Genomic DNA, 16,543 nt, shown 5'->3' on the forward strand with positions numbered 1-16,543 from the left:
CCCCCCCCCCGAGAAATGTGTTTCCCCAGCATTAGCAGATTTCCCCGCATCTGCAGCACGTTCCAAACCGTAGGGTGGTTTTTCATGTAGTCTAGTTTTAGTGCTCAAGTTTGGGCCATCCCTTGGCAACTGTTTTCCAGACCCATCTGAGCAAGCACAAGCCAGCTGAGCTGGGACGGGGCCCCCACAACTCCCCGTTACCACTGTCCCACTGGGGGACAGCCGGGGCATCACGCCAGGGGGTTCGCACCGGGGTGGGGGGCTCCGTCTCTGCTCCGCCGCCTCAGCCCTTGCAAAGCTCGTGACGGGCAGGGATTGCAAACGTGTATGATGGATGAGCTGAGGAGGCGCCTGGTGCTGCTGCCAGAAGCTGGTGCTTTGGTGTCAGTTGTGTCGCTGAAATGTTTTTATGTCCTCGAGAACGTGGTGATGACTCAGAGCAACTCTGGGAGCAGTGGGGCCGTGCCAGTCCTCAGCAGAGTGTGTGAGTGTGCGTGTGTATGGGGGACACTGATGTCGCGCTTTATACTTGCCATCCTAGAGTTTGCATAGGCTGTTCCGAGTTTCTTAATTAATGAACTTCAGCAGCAGCAAAAATAGACAAGGCTGGGGCTCGTGTCACCCATTTTGAGGTTGGAGATAACTCCTCCCTGTCAAAGAAAAAAGCAAGGCAGCTCTCCCCGCAGCAGCCTTTCTTCCGCAGTAACGCTTTCCTGTACGAGCCTTCACTATGAAGCCTTTCAAAGAGTATATAGCCCGTGCCAGGTACCTGGTGTGGTCTCCCCTGCGAGAGCGGGGTATTCAGTTTTTTCCAGGATTTCCATTTTACCTTGGCAAGGGAAGGTCTGCTTCTGCAGTCCTTTCCCCTTTGTGAGCTCCTGTATTGATTGCTTTGATTTCACCCGTAATCTGGGTTTGCTCTGGGCACCTGTAGGCAGGGCAGTGATGGTCATGAGGAATAAATTCAGGCTGTGCCCTAAGCTGATAGTCTTGTTGCTTCATTTGCAGCAAAACCCTAAGCAAAACACTCAAGCCGATTTTTGACTTCTTTCAAAATCACCAGGAGGGTGACCGCTTGCAGAAAGTCAGAGAAATCCCAGCTGTGAGTTTCGCTGTTAGTGTGGAGCGCGTGCGTGCAGCCGGCTGCTTGTCGGATCCGGCTGCTGTACATGCCCAACCTGCCAGAGCAGTGAGGGCTGGGGGATTCTGCATTACAGAAACATCTTCTTTCTTCTGGTTTCAAAACCTGCCAGCGAGTAATTTCCAACTGCTCTGTCGTTCACCTAGTATGAGGTAGTCTAAATAAGAGGGACTGATTACACTTTATTAATCCTCTGGCATAGATGCCAAATGCCTTAATATTACCCCTTCTGTTTCAAATGCTCAATAACTCCAGTCCGCCTGCAGCTATTTGCCTTGCTCTGCAGGAAAAGCCCCTTTTTTCAGAGCTGGGCCGCACCAGTGCTCGTACGTGTTTGTTCCGCTTGCTTGCCCCGTGGGATTCGCTGGGAGAAGGAGAAGCGGGCTGGAGGGCAGCTGCTGGCCGGCTTTGCCCAGGATGGGGTCTGTGCTCAGGGCCAAGTGGTGAGCAGCTTTCTTCCCCCTTTTTTTTCTCTTTAGAAAGGGATGGCTTAAACAGACGAAAATGGGGTTACCTTTCTGCAACTGAGGCCAGGGCTTGTATGAACAATTCTGTCTTGAAGGAAGCCCCCAGGGCTGAAAGGCACTGCTGTCCTCCTCCTCCCTCCCCTTTGGAATCCCACGAATGCACTTTCCTGCTCTCCAGGAAGGGAATAAACCTGAATAAACCTGGCTCAGGGAAACCCATCCGGCTGACTTGGGCAACCTCTGCTGAAATGCTGACAAGGGAATCCAGTGCTGCCCCTCGCCAGCACCCCGCAGTGGGTTTTGCGAGCCCCTGCCAGGCACCGAGCAAGCACTTCTGTTCCCTGGTGCTGGTCCATTGGTTAGAAATGAAAACTGAAAATAAGTGGATCAAAATCCCCCCTCCCCAAAATATAGAAAAAATGTGACCCCCTGTAAAATAAATAAAACAGGACTGAGTGCCAAAATATGTAAGAGACTTTTAGCAGCTTTTCAGGCACTTGTCAGCAGGATTGCTAAACTCATCAAGAGCGAGAAGGAAATAAAATTTGATTTTATTTTAATGTGTTCCTCCCCATATTAAATGCAGCCCAGAACAAAAAAAATGTGGCTTTCTAGCACTTCTGCTCTTCGCTGCTGCTATGTGTAGAGGAGCTGAAGCAGCGCAACCCTGCTGGGGATGCCAAGTCAAAGCTGGTGAGCGGCCCAGAGGTACAGCAAAAGAAGCTGTTTGAGGTGAGGGGGGTCGTGAGGAAGGGGATCAGTGATGGCTCCCATGTTCCTGCTCTTACTTCCCCGGGTTTGGGAATCCCACAGGAATCATTAGCGTGAGCCACTTGCTGCGGCTGGAACCGAAGCGCTGAGGAGCAGGACTGTCGATTCCTGAATACCGCGGGGAACAAAGCGTATTGTTTTTTACCAGAAGAAACCCAGGCGTTTCGAGGCAGTTTGTGTGAGGGACTTGAAGGGTAGGAGTCCAGCCTGCCGGCTGCAGGCTGCTGCCCTCCTCCAAAGCATCCCCTGCTCAACCCCTCACGAACAAAGGCAAGACTGTTCAAAATGAATGGGGGCATGAGGCACAGATGTTGCACAAAGGCAGGCCACATCTGTTTCACTGGGGAAGGGGCCCCTTCTTGCTGTTTCAGCAGGCAGATGGGAAAGCTGCTCTGAAAACCTCTGGAGCTGAGTGCAACAGGCTGGCCGGAAAACTGGGACGAGGGGAGGGGGAAAATGGAAACCTGGCGGGATCCTGCACAGCAGCGGAGGGAGCGAGGAAGCAATGGCCACCCAAAACCGCTGGTCTCCCTCCTTGATGTCCCTGCCAGGATTTCTAGGTTGTGCTGCTCTCACATAGGTGTGAGGGTTAGAGGAATGAGCAGACAGAGAGGAGGGAAGATGGGGAGAGCCTCCCTTGTCCCGTGATGCTAGCAGGACAGTCGTGCATTCAGGGCTGCTCAGATCCTCGCCATCTCCTGTGAACATAAGGTGCTTCTGGTCCGCAGTGACCTGGATGGTTTGGGTGCAGGTTGATATCACTTAATGTACTTTTAGTGGTGAAAAGTAATGGAGATGTTTGCACATGTAAATGGCAGCAGACCCCTGCGTCTCAGTCTTGAAAGACAACCAGCAATCTCTTAGGAGATGTGTCTCCAAGAAATAGAAGATCCAGCTAAGTGCAAGAGTCTGCAGTAAAAGCCCTGACTCTGAACTTAAGTAGGAGAAGGATGAGGCATCTGAAAGCTTTTACTTTGCCTACTTTAAGCAAAAGAAGTATGGCATTCTGGAGACTGTTTATTTTTGTGGTGCTTTGTGTTGACTTCTGGGATTAAACTGGAGGGGTCCTGAGCTGCGCTGTACACAGCGTCGGGATGAAAAGCGCCCTGTCCATCCCTCACAGAGCTGAATATTAACTTCCTGCAAGCCAAAAGATTTACACAGTGGGAGCGAGGAGAATTATGAATCCTTCCTTTTTCTCAGTGAAAATCACACAATTTAGGGGTAAAGACAGTGTCATCACAGGAAGAGCAAGTCCCTGCCGGTACCCTGCAGGGCTTTAGGCCATCCCAGGTGCAGGATGCGGCATGTGTCCTCTCCGGGTCCCCCAGTGGCAGCCCTGCCCTTGACTGCATCAGCTGCACCCCGTAGTGTGGTGTCCTCCACCTGATGGCCATCCGTCTCCTCCATGGTATCCTCCATCTCCTGCCCCAGGTCCTCCGTAAAGATGTTGAACAGGACATTTGGGATGTTGGGAGCCTTGCTGCTCTTGCAGGCTACTCCCAGGCGTTTTACGAGCCCGTGTTTTGGCTGTACTTGTTTGGTCTGTAAGTCAACTGGGACCAGTCAGTGCAATGGGAATGGCACTGTTAGATACAAGTGCTGGGATTTTCTCGTTACACAGAGCAGTTTCCAGCACTGACTGAAGATTTTGTTTGAAAGGGTCTTTTGGATTATGAGGTGTGTGAGAAGAGGCACTGCTCAGCCCATGGCCAGGCAGAGAAGCACTTCCAGGGTGAGGGGCCTCCTGAAAACAGAAATAGTGGGTCTGGGTGGCGGGGATCGAGCAAGAAACAGGACATCTCACTCCTGAGAAGCAAGAAGCTCGAGGGGCTGATGCAGGGCCTGGAGCTGAAGAAATGCCAGGTTATTACTAGAGAGAGGCTATGGATCTTGAGGGTTTCAAGGTTTTTATAATTTGCTGCCCCAAGGTTGTAGCAAAGACTGGGAAGAACTGTGAAGGCAACATTATTTTAGAAGTTAAAGGAAGCATGTTGGCACCATCCCTTTAAAGTCAGTGCTCAGAGTGAACAGTATCAACACCATTTCATCCCGTTATGCTGCTGCTGGACTGTTGTCCTATGCTACTGCAAAGCACGCTTGTCTCGCAGTTAGACTATAAATTATCCCCTTGAGGCAGAAGCTTTGCAGACTGTCCAAAATTTAGCAAAGTAGGGCATGTTTTAAAGTCTCATCCCTGGCAATTTAACTTGGTCATTTTCTGGTTTGGTTTTGGACGTGCTGGTGGAAAGGCTTGTGTGCCAGCTACAAGGACTTAGCTGACTCTGCAGGGAAGGACCCAGCACGATGTGGCAATGTATCAGGTTTCCATCTCCTGGGCTTTAGCCGACCCAGAGTTTGCTGTGCATATGGTTTGTGGGAGCACAGTCCCCCTTCCCACCTCCGCAATGCCTGGCTTGAGCTTCCCAAGCCACTCATGAGGAGCAACGTGTGGAAGCGGGTCTGCAGGGGCACCTTTAGCCGGCAGGCAATGCCTGCCTGCTGCATCCCTGCCCTGGCACCGAGCAGGATGGCCTTCAGGGTGTCTGCAGGGTGCTGAAATGCAGTGGGGTCATGGTCGTCGTCCCCTTGAAGGGCATTTTGGAGGAAAAAAACTGCATCCCTTGCGGAAACAACCCCAGACACACAGCTGGTGCAGGTCTGCTAGGAATTACGGCCACTTTGATGGATCATGAGGCTGCATGAAGGAACGTCATTTTTTTGTGCCCGGTGGCGGTGCAGGTGCAGGCGGGGGGGGGGGGGGCCCGTAGGGGGGGGGGACGCAGTGGTCCCCCCGGGGCCAGCTGTGCAGGGTGAGCCCAGCCCCCTGCTCTGAGCCAGAGCTGCCTTCAAGGCTGGCAGTCGTAATTTAATAGCTGTCTTTAGTAAATTCCCACTGTGCAAGCCATCTATCTTCCCCAAGCAGGATGATATAGGAAGGCACTTAAGCACTTGAATGATGGGCAACGGACGCTGCCAAGGATTTCCTTCTGCTCAGGCTTGCCCAGAGTCACTCCAGGGGTGGAGGGGTTTTGTCTCCTTCCATGTTCTCAGCACAGTTACGGGTCCCCAGCAGTGAGCTCAGTCCACGTGCCATCCCCTTACAAGCCAAAAAACTCCTGGTCAAAACCAAAAGGAAAGGGTTGTTCCCCTCCTGGATCTGGTTGACGTACCTGCTCTCAGCCTCTCTCCCCGACGTGCTGGGAGCTGCCGCGAGTACCACGTGTTGGGCGCAAGGCTCTGGAGATGTTCCCAGAGGCGGTGGGCAGCCAGAGGAGGTTTTCCAGTTGCTTTTCAAGCAGTCTTTGTTAAAACTGGTCACGGTGGGCTGCATCTCCTGCTGCCTGCGTGGTTTTGCGGTTCATCGGGTGGGTGGTGTGCACGGTGCTGGGAGGATAAGTACAACTCTGTGTGTTGCACTATCCCTGCAAAAAATTCCCTGCATGGTGTGCATCCAGATAAATGCACATACCTGCTTTTAACCTGCCAACTGGTGGCCTGTGGCAAAATTCTCTGAGCTTGGGAGTCTAGGGCAGGCAGGCAGCCGAGAGGGACATGGCCATGGCCGAGCCGTCCCAGATCCCTCGGGCACCTCTTTGGGATGATGGGATTTGCTGCTGGAGGGGTCTGTGATGCCAGTGCAGGGGCAAGAGCACTGTTTTGGACGCCAGAGGAAAGCAGGATCCATCCCACTCTTAAAGGCCACGTATTTCCATGGCATCTTTCTAGTTTTAGGGCTGTTTCTTACATTCTTGGATAATGAAGTCTGGGGTTTGTTTTCTTTTCTTTCAAGCTTGATAAAGCCAATTTGATGCACTTTGAAAAGAAATTGAAAACAGGCTTCTCTGCTTCAAATTCTGCCAAGGTTCAAACATCCCAGGAATACAATGTCAAGGATAAAACCCTCCCAACCACACTTAGAAAGTTTTATACCCGAGTGGCCAGGCTGCACAGGCTCTCCACCATGCCATCGGGAGCCCGGGCTGTGCTGTATGTCCCTCTGATAAGCGAGGATATATATTATTTATTTACTGGCATCCTGGAACAAGCAGTACCTCTCTTAAGCCTTTTTATGGGTTTTGCCTGTAGCTTGCCTGCTAGGAAATGGACCTAATTTCTAGCAAAGACATGCTGTACTGTCAGTATGTCACACTGGCAAAGCAGAGCCATACGTATGGTTTGCATTTCAGGCTGAATCGAAGCCATAGCTTAAACTGCAGCATTTTTTTTACAGCATGGGCTCAGAGAAAGTCTCTTTTGAAAAGTATTTAACCTGGGCTTGTAAATGCAGTATTACTTCTGCAATGTTCTATCATCTAGATTCTTATTAAATTTGCCATATTGACTACCAGAAGTAACACAGAGACTGTACTTGCACTTTTTTTTTTTTTTTTAAATTGTTGATGTGGCAGGGAAACCCTGAACGGGGCTGGGGAAGGGAGCCTGCGGTGGCCCTCGCCCAGCTTCACAGCAGAGGATTTCAACCTCGGGGTGGGAAAGAAATGAAGCTCTAACTTGCGGTGCCCAAACCCGAGCTCGCTGACAGAGAAGACAAAGTGGGTTTGGACAGTAATGATGCTTTAACCATTTGGACTCTAAACTGACTTGACATTAAAAACCCAGCAATCATTGCCATCCATTTGGCATCCACTGCTCTCCAGCTGTGGATTAAAAAGGATTTTTCCTGCAGTATTTCCAAGGTTCTCCAAATGGCTCCTGCATGCACCTCCCCCAGGATACTTGGATTTTTGGCAGCCAGGCTCTTTGTGTGCCCAGGGATGGTGTAAACAACCAAAGGGTTATTATCAGGGGGATAACAAAAACGATCACCCTGCAAATCCTCCGTGCATAAAAAGAGGGTTACGGGGGGGGGGGGGTTTGGGCCGTGTCTCTCCAGAGGGGTGGGACTGGGGAAGCGCTGGGACAAGTGCCCAGGGAAGCACGGATTGGGGAGGGAACTCGGCTGGATGCAGATGGGAGTACTGAGATTTACAGTTAATCCTGTCCATCAGGATTAACTCCATAGATGTCACTGCAGTTAATTCAGTGTACTTTGAAGCTGGAGAGACAGACTGTGAAGCAGTTATGGTGATGACTTGGAAGGAGTAAGGATATCAGGATCTGGCCTTTTTATGCTACAGCCTTATTTTACTATGGTTAAACTGTGATTTAGACATTTCACTTCCCCTAAACTCTTGCTCAGGATGCCAGACCTGGGTTGTGGGTGCTTGGGAATAAGCATGCATCTGCACTCTGCAGGACTTGCTTGAAATACAAGGCATGAAGGTTTTGGGTAGCTGAGCTCGGGTGCCACCTGTGTTAGTCGGCGTTGGCTATGTGTCCGCAGCAAATCATTATCCCATCCAAGCGGGAGGGAGTTGGGGAGGCATCGTAACCAGCCACTTGCCAGAAGTCCTGCTGCCCCTCGGGGCTGCTTGGGGGTATTCATGCTCATCCCCTGCCCAGAAAGGGGCCTAAGGCCGTAATTTAGCCGTGTAGTGTGGTGCCTGGAACAGTTAATACCAAGCCTTGAATAACCCTGCCTGTGATCTAGGACAGGACATCAGTCTCTGAACAGTCTCACCCTGGAATAGCTCCTTTTCACTTTGGGGCTTTAAGGGAGAGCTAAAATGGGGAGTCCGCCAGCAGGTCCCGAAGCCCTGTACCAGACAGCCCTGGCTCCCGGCAGAGGCCAGTGTAAGCTGTGTGTGAGCAAAGAATTTGGCCCAGCAGAAATACAATGCTGCATGACATTGTATTTCTAGGAGAGAAACAACTAAACGAGAGCTGTAAAGCTAAATCACTCCAAACGCACCATCGCTACCTCTTATAAGCTGCATTAAATCTGCTCAGTCCTTGAGAGGGAGACCTCGAAGGAAAACCCCCATGGCTGCTGCCAGTGAGTTGGTGGCTTTGCAGCTCCTCTCGTCCACCTTGGCTGATGCAGTGTCCTTGGGAGAGATGTGGCTCCTCACCACAGGGCCTGAAGCAGCCTCCCCACAGTGAGGACACGAAGCCTGATGGATTTTAGGATAGTGCTGGATCAGCTTATGAAGGGGCTCACATGCTGGGGTCACCTGGGGCAGCTCCTCTCAGGGCTGGAGTCGTACTGGTGGTGGGTCCCCGGAGCCAGCGGGAGCCTGCGGTCCTAAAAGCCCCGTGGCTGGAAATGTTTCTGCTCACCCAGCTGCCTTCTGGAAGTCATTCTGGCTGCTGGCTTTCACCCCCCCAGCTTTATAGCTCTTTTCTTTCCAAGCTTTTCCTCTTATAAACAACCTCTTATCCCTTCTTTGGCAATATATTGTCCCACTGTGTCTGCCATGGATATACTTGTGCTTCCAAAATAAATAATTGCAAAAAAATGTAGCCACTTGAATGTTGCCTTGACTTCCAATGCAGGTTCGAGCCACTTGGAAATGTTTGTTGTAAAGCGGAGAAGTGGCACCAAGGTGCCCTTTGCCGCTCCAGCCCCCCCGAAGCGTGTTAGACCGCCTGAGCCCGGGTGAACGTGGCACGGGTGCAGTGTGGCCCGGGGATGGGGTGGGCTGGGAGGATCTCCCAGCACTGCCCCTCGCTTCCCTCCCCCTCACCCTAAACGGGAAGGTGCTGTGCTCATGGCAGCCCCAGCGCTGTAGGCATGGGATTGCTTTAGGCCAAAGGGGAGATACGAGCTTAGCAATGCGGGGAGACTTGCACAATGTTTGCTTGTAACTGCCTTTCCAGCCTATATAATTTTTATAAGTCCCTTCAGAGTAGAAAGCATGACTAAAGGTGTGGGGGGGGAAAGCTGTGTGTATAAACATACATACCCCAAAACTTGGTAGTACCCGTCTAAAGGCAGTTCCTTGGTGCTGGGAATCAGAATATTTTAGGTTTCAGATACAACAGTTTGCATCCTTTTTAAATATAGGCTGCCACAGCCCCCCCGACTGGCACTTGGAGCTGCTTTGCTTTTGCCGGACGCAGCGGTGGGCAGAGCTCCAGAAGCCATGTCTGGGCACGTGTTGGGACATCCTCTGAACAAGGGCGCGGGGATCCGGGTTATGGGCTGAGTGCGCAACTGGAGTAGGAGCCACTGAGGGTGTCTGGAGTAAGGTCTGAAGATAAAAACCTCTTAGGAACTGGAAGGTGTTTGCATCCAGCCAGGAATTTGCTCTGGTTTGGTCTATTTTTTTTTTCTTTTTCATTTCTTGAGTCTTTAAAGCAAAATGTTTGACTGTGAAGGATTCATCACCCATAAGATGATCCTGTACATCAGTGCTGCAGACATGGCAACGTCTGTGGCCGGTCAGCCCTTGCTCCGACCGGCTTCTGAAGGGACTGCAGCTAATTTCTGGCACAAATCATGCCACCAGCCGTACCTCTCCTGCTACAGTGACGCGGAGGCAGCGAGCGTTTGGGGACCCCCTTTCTCAGGGAGCACACAAGCAGAGGGACTGCTCCTCCAAAGCAAACCCCTTTAAGCTTATTGAGAGCTCTGCCTGGGATGGGGGTCACACAGGTCTGGGGGATCCCTGGGCCATAGCACACCATGGGGACCCCCGGTAATGCTCTCTCTTTGTTTTCCCACAGGCCCAGCGACCGTGGCGAAGGACAGGGCTAAAGCCCCCCGTCCCGGCAGCCCTCGGGGTGCTGCTGGCCTTGGCCTTGCCGGCCCTGGCCCGCCTGCCCCCATCGCTGGACTGCTCCCCCCACCTGCCACCAGCATCGTCCCCGCCAGGCCCCCAGTGGGAGGCAGCCACCCCCCTATCTGGAGGACAAGCCCGCAGCAAAAGGCCCCCCATGGCCCCTGCTCGCCTGTGGCAGGACCAACTCCCTGGCCGGGGCAGGAGGCGGCGGCAAGGGGTGGTGGGGGATGCTCCCCTGTGGTTCTCCAACGACGACCTCCAGAAGATGCAGCTGCTGGCCAGTGGGCGGGTGGTCTCCAAAACCCGTGTCCCAGCCCACGGGCAAGTCCTGAGAGTGGGGCTGCGGGCCATGGGGGATGCTGAGGGGGACGCCTCGCCAGCCAGCCCAGAGGGGGACTGCTGGGAGGGGCGCTGCGGGCTCATCAAGCGCCCCGGGGACCTCTACGAGGTGCTGGCCTTCCACCTGGACAGGGTGCTGGGACTGAACCGCAGCCTGCCCGCCGTGGCCCGGCGCTTCACCAGCCACCTCCTGCCCTACAGCTACACCGATGGCTCCCTGCGCCCCATCATCTGGTGGGTGCCCGACCTCCGGCACCTAGAGGATGCCAACAATGACCAAAACTCCTGCGCCCTGGGGTGGCTGCAGTACCAGGAGATGCTGCAGCCCCACGGACCAACACTGGTGGCCGGGGACGCTCCCTGCTCCGGCATCCCACGTGGCGAGTGGAGTCGCCTGGCCCTCTTCGACTTTCTCCTCCAGGTAGGGCTGGGGTGATGGAAACTGCCTGTCCCACCGGCTGTGCCACCCAGGTTCCCCCGCGCCGGCACCTGCCTTGTCTGACTGTGGTCTCCTTCTCTTCTGTGGGGTTGCATAGGCTGCGGTTTCTTGGGATGTTTTTCACTTGTTAGCCAATGGGAAGCAGGAGAGTTTTGTGCAGAAGAGGTCTGGCCCGAGTATGGTCTGTGCTTGGGACTTGCAGGGAAACGCAGGCACGTTTTCGATGCTGCGAGTCCACTCTTACATGGCTGAGCTTTCGGCGCGGCTCTGCTTCGCATGGATGCTGGCAGTGCCGCAGGACAGGGCAGCCCTAGGGACAAGCAGCGTGATCTGCATCAGCCTCATCAAATCCAACTCCAGGGATGCGCTGCTGGCACTGAAAATTAGGAGCCCTGGCCCTTCATATGGCACTGCTTTCCTCCCCCTCCTCCGCCTCCTCCTTCTCCTCCTCCTCCTCCTCAGGATTAATAGTGCTCAATCTTCTCTCTGGAAAATCATACCCTGCTGCTATGAGGGATTACAAGAGCGTCCCAGAGAGTTATCGTTTCTTAGAGGGCAGCTGTGAGGAGGCAAAAGTGGTTTCTATGGAAAAAAAAGTCTGTTTAGGCACCTCAGGGCTGGAGCTTTGATTATCAAACAAGGGGAGACCACCTGAAAGGGCAGGTATTAAAATAAAAAAAGAAAGAAAGGAAGAAAAAAAAAAAGACTATTAAAATATGTATTCTCATTACTCTCTTTTTTTTTGGCAAAGCCTGACCATTAATCTTTACAGTCTCAGACTATGGCTGGCAGAGGCAGAGCAGTCCTGGCTGGGCTTGGAAATATTTTAGCTGAAACGGCCAGAGAAATGAGAAGATTAACCAACCCCCTCTTCCCCAGGCCAAAATGCCATTGAGTGCAATGGAAAGGCTGAGTCTCCAGCAGAAAGTATCTAGTTTTAAGGAGACTTTCCCTTGGAGGGCCAAAGCAGCACAATGAGAAATCCAGGGGCAATCCACAGGTTTTCCTCACTAACTCCAATGGGATCCTCCCATGCAGAAAAGTCACGTGAAGGTAAAAAGGCACCAAGTCGGCAGGATGTTATAGAAGTGAAATAGCATCCTTCAGAAATGGCTTTAGCCTCTCACAGCCCTTGCTGGGGAAGGAGAAGCTGCGAGCTTTGAGCCCTGCTGTACATTGGCATTGAAATCTTGGTTGTTTTCTTCAATTAGGTTTAAAATCAGACTGCTTCTGTATTGATTTCTCTTGGTGTTTGCCATAAGGGAACACCCCTCTCAGTGCAAAGCTTTACTGGGGGCAAAACGCTGAGCCGGTGGAAAGGGGGCAGCTGCTGATGGCTTTGTCCTGTGCTTTAAAAAGGGCCAAAAATACATCAAGCCCAAAGCCCTGCAGCCGCCTCCCTGCCCTGCAGCACCCCATTCCCAGCTGGGGGGACAGCAGGGCATTTTTCCCTGGGGGAAGACATTCCAGGCTGAGTCATGGCTGGAAAGCCCTGTTGGACCCAGGGAGATGCTCTGGGGCAGCCGAGATTCGCATGGGACCAAAGAGGGGCTGAAGGGGAGCTTGTCACGGGTTTTGAGCTTGGATGGGAGAAGGTGGCTCACGTATTTGTGTTCCAGCAGTAAGACCTAGTGTCCTGTTCATTAGAGCCATTTAGGCTCTGGTGAGGAGAAATTAATGTAAATGATCTGGGGAGGGCCAGGGGGAGGGGGGGTTTGTCAACATGTCAGCAGCGGTCTCAGCATCTCCGCAACTGGCCGGTCCATCTTCTGTGGCTCCACCTGGACACCAGGTCCAGCCTCACGCCTCCTTGGGTCCAGCACCTATCTGCCTTGGCTTCACAGGTGCTTGCGGGCGGGTGAATGGAGGCCTGAGAGCATTTAATGCCTCTGTAAATCATCTCGGGTTGTCTTCACCTTCTGTGCAGCCTGGAAAACAATGTAGCAGGTGAGAGAAAACTGGTGTGCTGAGCTTTCCAGTAGGTAGACCAAGGGAGTGTATGGAGGAAATGTGATATTTTCTTTCATTTCAACGTGTTTCGTGTCAAAAGAAACTTTATCACTTTTAACTGGTGAGTGTCCCAGTAGAGAAATGCTGATCCGAGTCCATCATTAAACATCAGGAAAGAGAAGGATTTGTTGAGGAACTCTGGTGTGGGACTAATCCTGCTTCTCAAATATAATGGCCTCTTCTGCATCATCTTCTGCATCATCTTCTCCAGCGCTTGATTGGTGTTTGGATTCAGGCTGAACTCCCTCTTGAGGCACAGCCTATAATTGATAAATTTTGCTAATTATCAGGGTGAGGTGAAGAGGCAGCCTCTGTGGGTCACTTGGCTTCCAGCCAGTCGTCACCTGTAGATCACCCCAGGCTCACCTGAGACCTGCTCCAGCCCTCCCGGCAGCTCCAGGAGCCTCTCTGCACCCCGAGCCCTGGCTCCCGGCTTGGCACCAGCAACTCCAAGCAAGCGAGTCGGATGCCTTTGCGCTGCAAGCGGAACATTCTTTTATATATATTTGTATATATTTAAAGGAGATTTTTTTATATATATATATATATGCATGGATTTTTTTGCTGTAATGTTGTAAACAGGCCTGCAGAGCTGGAGATGGTGAGGCAGACCACTGCACGGCCGTGGCAGCATGCAGCCATGGGGAGGGCTGTTGACAGGCAGTGAGGTCCCATATGCCCCACAGGCCACCGCAGAGGATGCGCTGGCTTCTTCTGACAAAGCTGAGGAAGCTTCGTGAATACCAAGGCAGGGCTACTGAAGCTGGGTCTGACAGAGATTCATTTCTTTTAAAACTCCCCCATCCCTCCGAGGGTGCGGGCGAGACAGTGGAAACTGCCAAGCAGCACTGGGGTTTCTGCAAGGATTTGCGGTGGGAAGGGGGGGGGACTTGAGAGCCTCGACAACATGGAGCCTTAGCAATGCCTGCAAATAATTAAACACAAATGTAGTTAAAACAAGTCACCATGGCCTAACTTAAATGTCAGGCATGCTCTATATAATGCACAGATCACTTTTTCCCTTGCAGATCCTTTTCCATTCATATTCTTCCCATTGAGAGCTGCTTAGGTTACTGGTAGGGATGGATGAAAGGGTGTATATGAGCTGAGAGTCAGATGAAACCATCATCCAGTGCACCAAGACTCAGCCTGAGGAAAAAAATATCTCTTTTTGAGGTTTCAAAACCTAGGTTTCCTTGGGTGCTTTTGTTTTTTTTTTTTACGTTTATTGCTGTATATATCTTCCCTTGGTTTCAGCTGGAAGCACGACCTGTTTGCTCTGTGCAAATATGGAGTATGGAAGTACCAGATGTAGGTATCTGAACTCCAGCAGGAAAGCTTGTCACCGTCACCTTTGTCAGTCTCTTCTCCAAGCCAAACACTTTTGCAAGTCAGCTCAGCTTTTGAATGCTTCCCTGTCTCTCTCTCAGTGCACACAGCTTTTCCATTTCATCTTTACTGAGGATCCTTTTTTTTTTCCTCTGAGCAAGAAAAGTTTACAATTGGACCTCCCTGCCCCAGGCGCCTGTCGCTGCTAAGTTCCCCAAATGTTTCCTGCAGGTTCACGACCGCCTGGACCGCTTCTGCTGTGGGGTTCAGTTCCCCAAATGTTTCCTGCAGGTTCACGACCGCCTGGACCGCTACTGCTGTGGGTTTCAGCCTGATCCCTCCGAGCCCTGTGTGGAGGAGATGCTCCACGAGAAGTGCCGAAACCCGGCGGAGCTGGTCCTGGTCCACATCCTGGTACATCCCCCCGCTCCCCAGCGCTCTGGGGCTAAGATGAAGGTGCCTGGGAGGCACTTGCAGGGCTGATGTTGCACCACAGGGGACATAGGTCCCATGGTGATGCAGGGTCCATGGTGGGAGGTGTGCCTCGGCACAGAGGGACCTGGGCTTTGGCAGCTGATGGCACCCAGATGCTCTCAGGATTATTCCATGCATTAAAAAACCAGCCTAAACACCCAAACCGGTGACTCCCCGCAGTAAGCAAACTTCTCCTTCCCATCCCGCTGGCAGGTCCGGAGGAGTGCGCCATCCCGCCTAGTGTTCATCGACAATGCGGGTAGGCCACAGCACCCTGAGGAGAAGCTCAACTTCAGGCTCCTGCAAGGCATAGACAGGTAGGAAGGGCAATGCGCACCCTCCTGGGGACACGTGCTGGGCCAGGGCTGAGCTTGCACATGTGGGATGGACACCAGCCCTCTGTGCACACCTTTGTGCCTTCCCTGGCCTCCCCAGTTGGGCACCCCTGTGAAGTGGGGCCACCTCCCACCCAGGACAGGACAGGTGAGTGGGCTCACAAACCTATCATACATGCCCCTGCCCTGAAACTGGCTCGTCATCTTGCTCTGTGTGGCTGATGGCAGTCTCCAAAGCCCATTTTCCCCTCTCTAATTGGCAGCTGCACAAAAATAATGAATAATCAGGTATTTCAGCATTGCTTGCATCGTTGCCCATCAGGCATTTGGCACGCTATTGGCCCCTTGATTTGGAGCTTGTTTGGATCTGTTTCTGATGGAGCTGTTCTGCACGCTCGCCATGGGCAGAGTTTTAAGCAGGAGGCTCCTCATCTGGGGAGGAGGAGATGAACCCACGTGTTCATCTGGGTGGGCATGCGTTTCTTCTCAAAGCACTGGGGTGGCCTTTGCTCGGGTGCCCTGCTGCTGCCCTCCTTCCTGTTTGGCCTTCCCTGGGTAACCCCTTCCCTCCCTCTCTCTTCTGCTCCTCCTCTGCAGCTTCCCGGCGGCGGCGGTGGCCACGCTGCGGTCGGGCAGGTTGCAGAGCCTGCTGCTGGAGTCGCTGCGTGTGGACCAGGAGCTCTGGGAGAGCCAGGGCGGCGCTGAGGGCCTGAGACCCCTGCTTCGGACCATCGACAGGCGGGCACGCATTTTGCTGCAGTACATCCAGGAGCACAACCTGACGGTGTTCGGGGACTCGCCCTGCTCAACCAGCCTCTGGCCAGCACAGCGCGTCCGCCTTGCAAATCCCCGCGGCCACAGCGCGTCTGCCTTGCAAATCCCGGCGGCGACGGATGTACCTCATGCCCTCGGCATGGGCGACGTGATACTGCATGTGGGTGCTTACCTCTCCAAAAGGTGTACCCCCACCCCCTTGTAGGATGCCCTAGAAAAGGAGGCGGGATTGCAGGGAGGAGGAAAGAGGAAGAGGAGACATCTCCTGAAACAACCCATAACTGCTTGAGAAAGGCGTTAAGCAACGGTCTCAGTGTGGATTTTCAAAGGGAGCACATCCATGAGAATTTCTGGGTGCCTTCACCCCTCACCCCCCCCAGCAACTTTGAAAGCTGGAGGCTTGGACTACTGAACAGCCTACAGGGGCCCTGGGAAGGGTTAAAGAAGCATTGAGAGGCACTGCTCAAGGCTGGGGGAAGTCACTGGCAGCCTTTCCATGGCTTGCGCTTGGCTTTTTGATGATGCCTTCGCTGTTTCCAAAACATTACAGGCGGAGAGGCTGGGGGAAGGCAGAGGGGAGCTTTCTAAGTGGATTAAGCAGGGACAAGTCACCCAAGCTGAGCTCTGTCTTTCCCCCCTGTGGAGGAGGTGATGTGTGCCTGGGAGCGGGTGTGAATCACTGCCAGAAGCCAGGGCCAGGCAGGACCCCGGACCACAGGCAGTGCCTGGCAGCAGCTGCCATTACGGAGCCCACGGTGCCGTCCCCGTGTGCCGTGCGCTTTGCCTCGGCAGGGCTGGGCTGCTGCCAAGGTGCATTTTGAATGTGGGATTTGAAG

The 16,543-nt window shown here is 53.0% G+C and overlaps 1 protein-coding gene across 1 annotated transcript in view; it reads left to right on the plus strand.

The window, feature by feature from the left end:
- The window catches only part of FAM198A (family with sequence similarity 198, member A), a 27,591-nt gene extending 11,679 nt beyond the window's left edge, over positions 1-15,912 (plus strand). The window contains exons 2-5 of the mRNA XM_009324202.1: positions 9,952-10,767; positions 14,416-14,538; positions 14,812-14,915; positions 15,531-15,912. Coding sequence (XP_009322477.1) covers positions 9,952-10,767; positions 14,416-14,538; positions 14,812-14,915; positions 15,531-15,912 — 1,425 coding nt within the window. The remainder of the gene's footprint in view (positions 1-9,951; positions 10,768-14,415; positions 14,539-14,811; positions 14,916-15,530) is intronic.
- Positions 15,913-16,543: the final 631 nt, after the last annotated feature.

This window comes from Pygoscelis adeliae, unplaced genomic scaffold, assembly GCF_000699105.1.
Source record: "Pygoscelis adeliae isolate BGI_AS28 unplaced genomic scaffold, ASM69910v1 Scaffold25, whole genome shotgun sequence".
Taxonomy (NCBI): Eukaryota; Metazoa; Chordata; class Aves; order Sphenisciformes; family Spheniscidae; genus Pygoscelis; species Pygoscelis adeliae.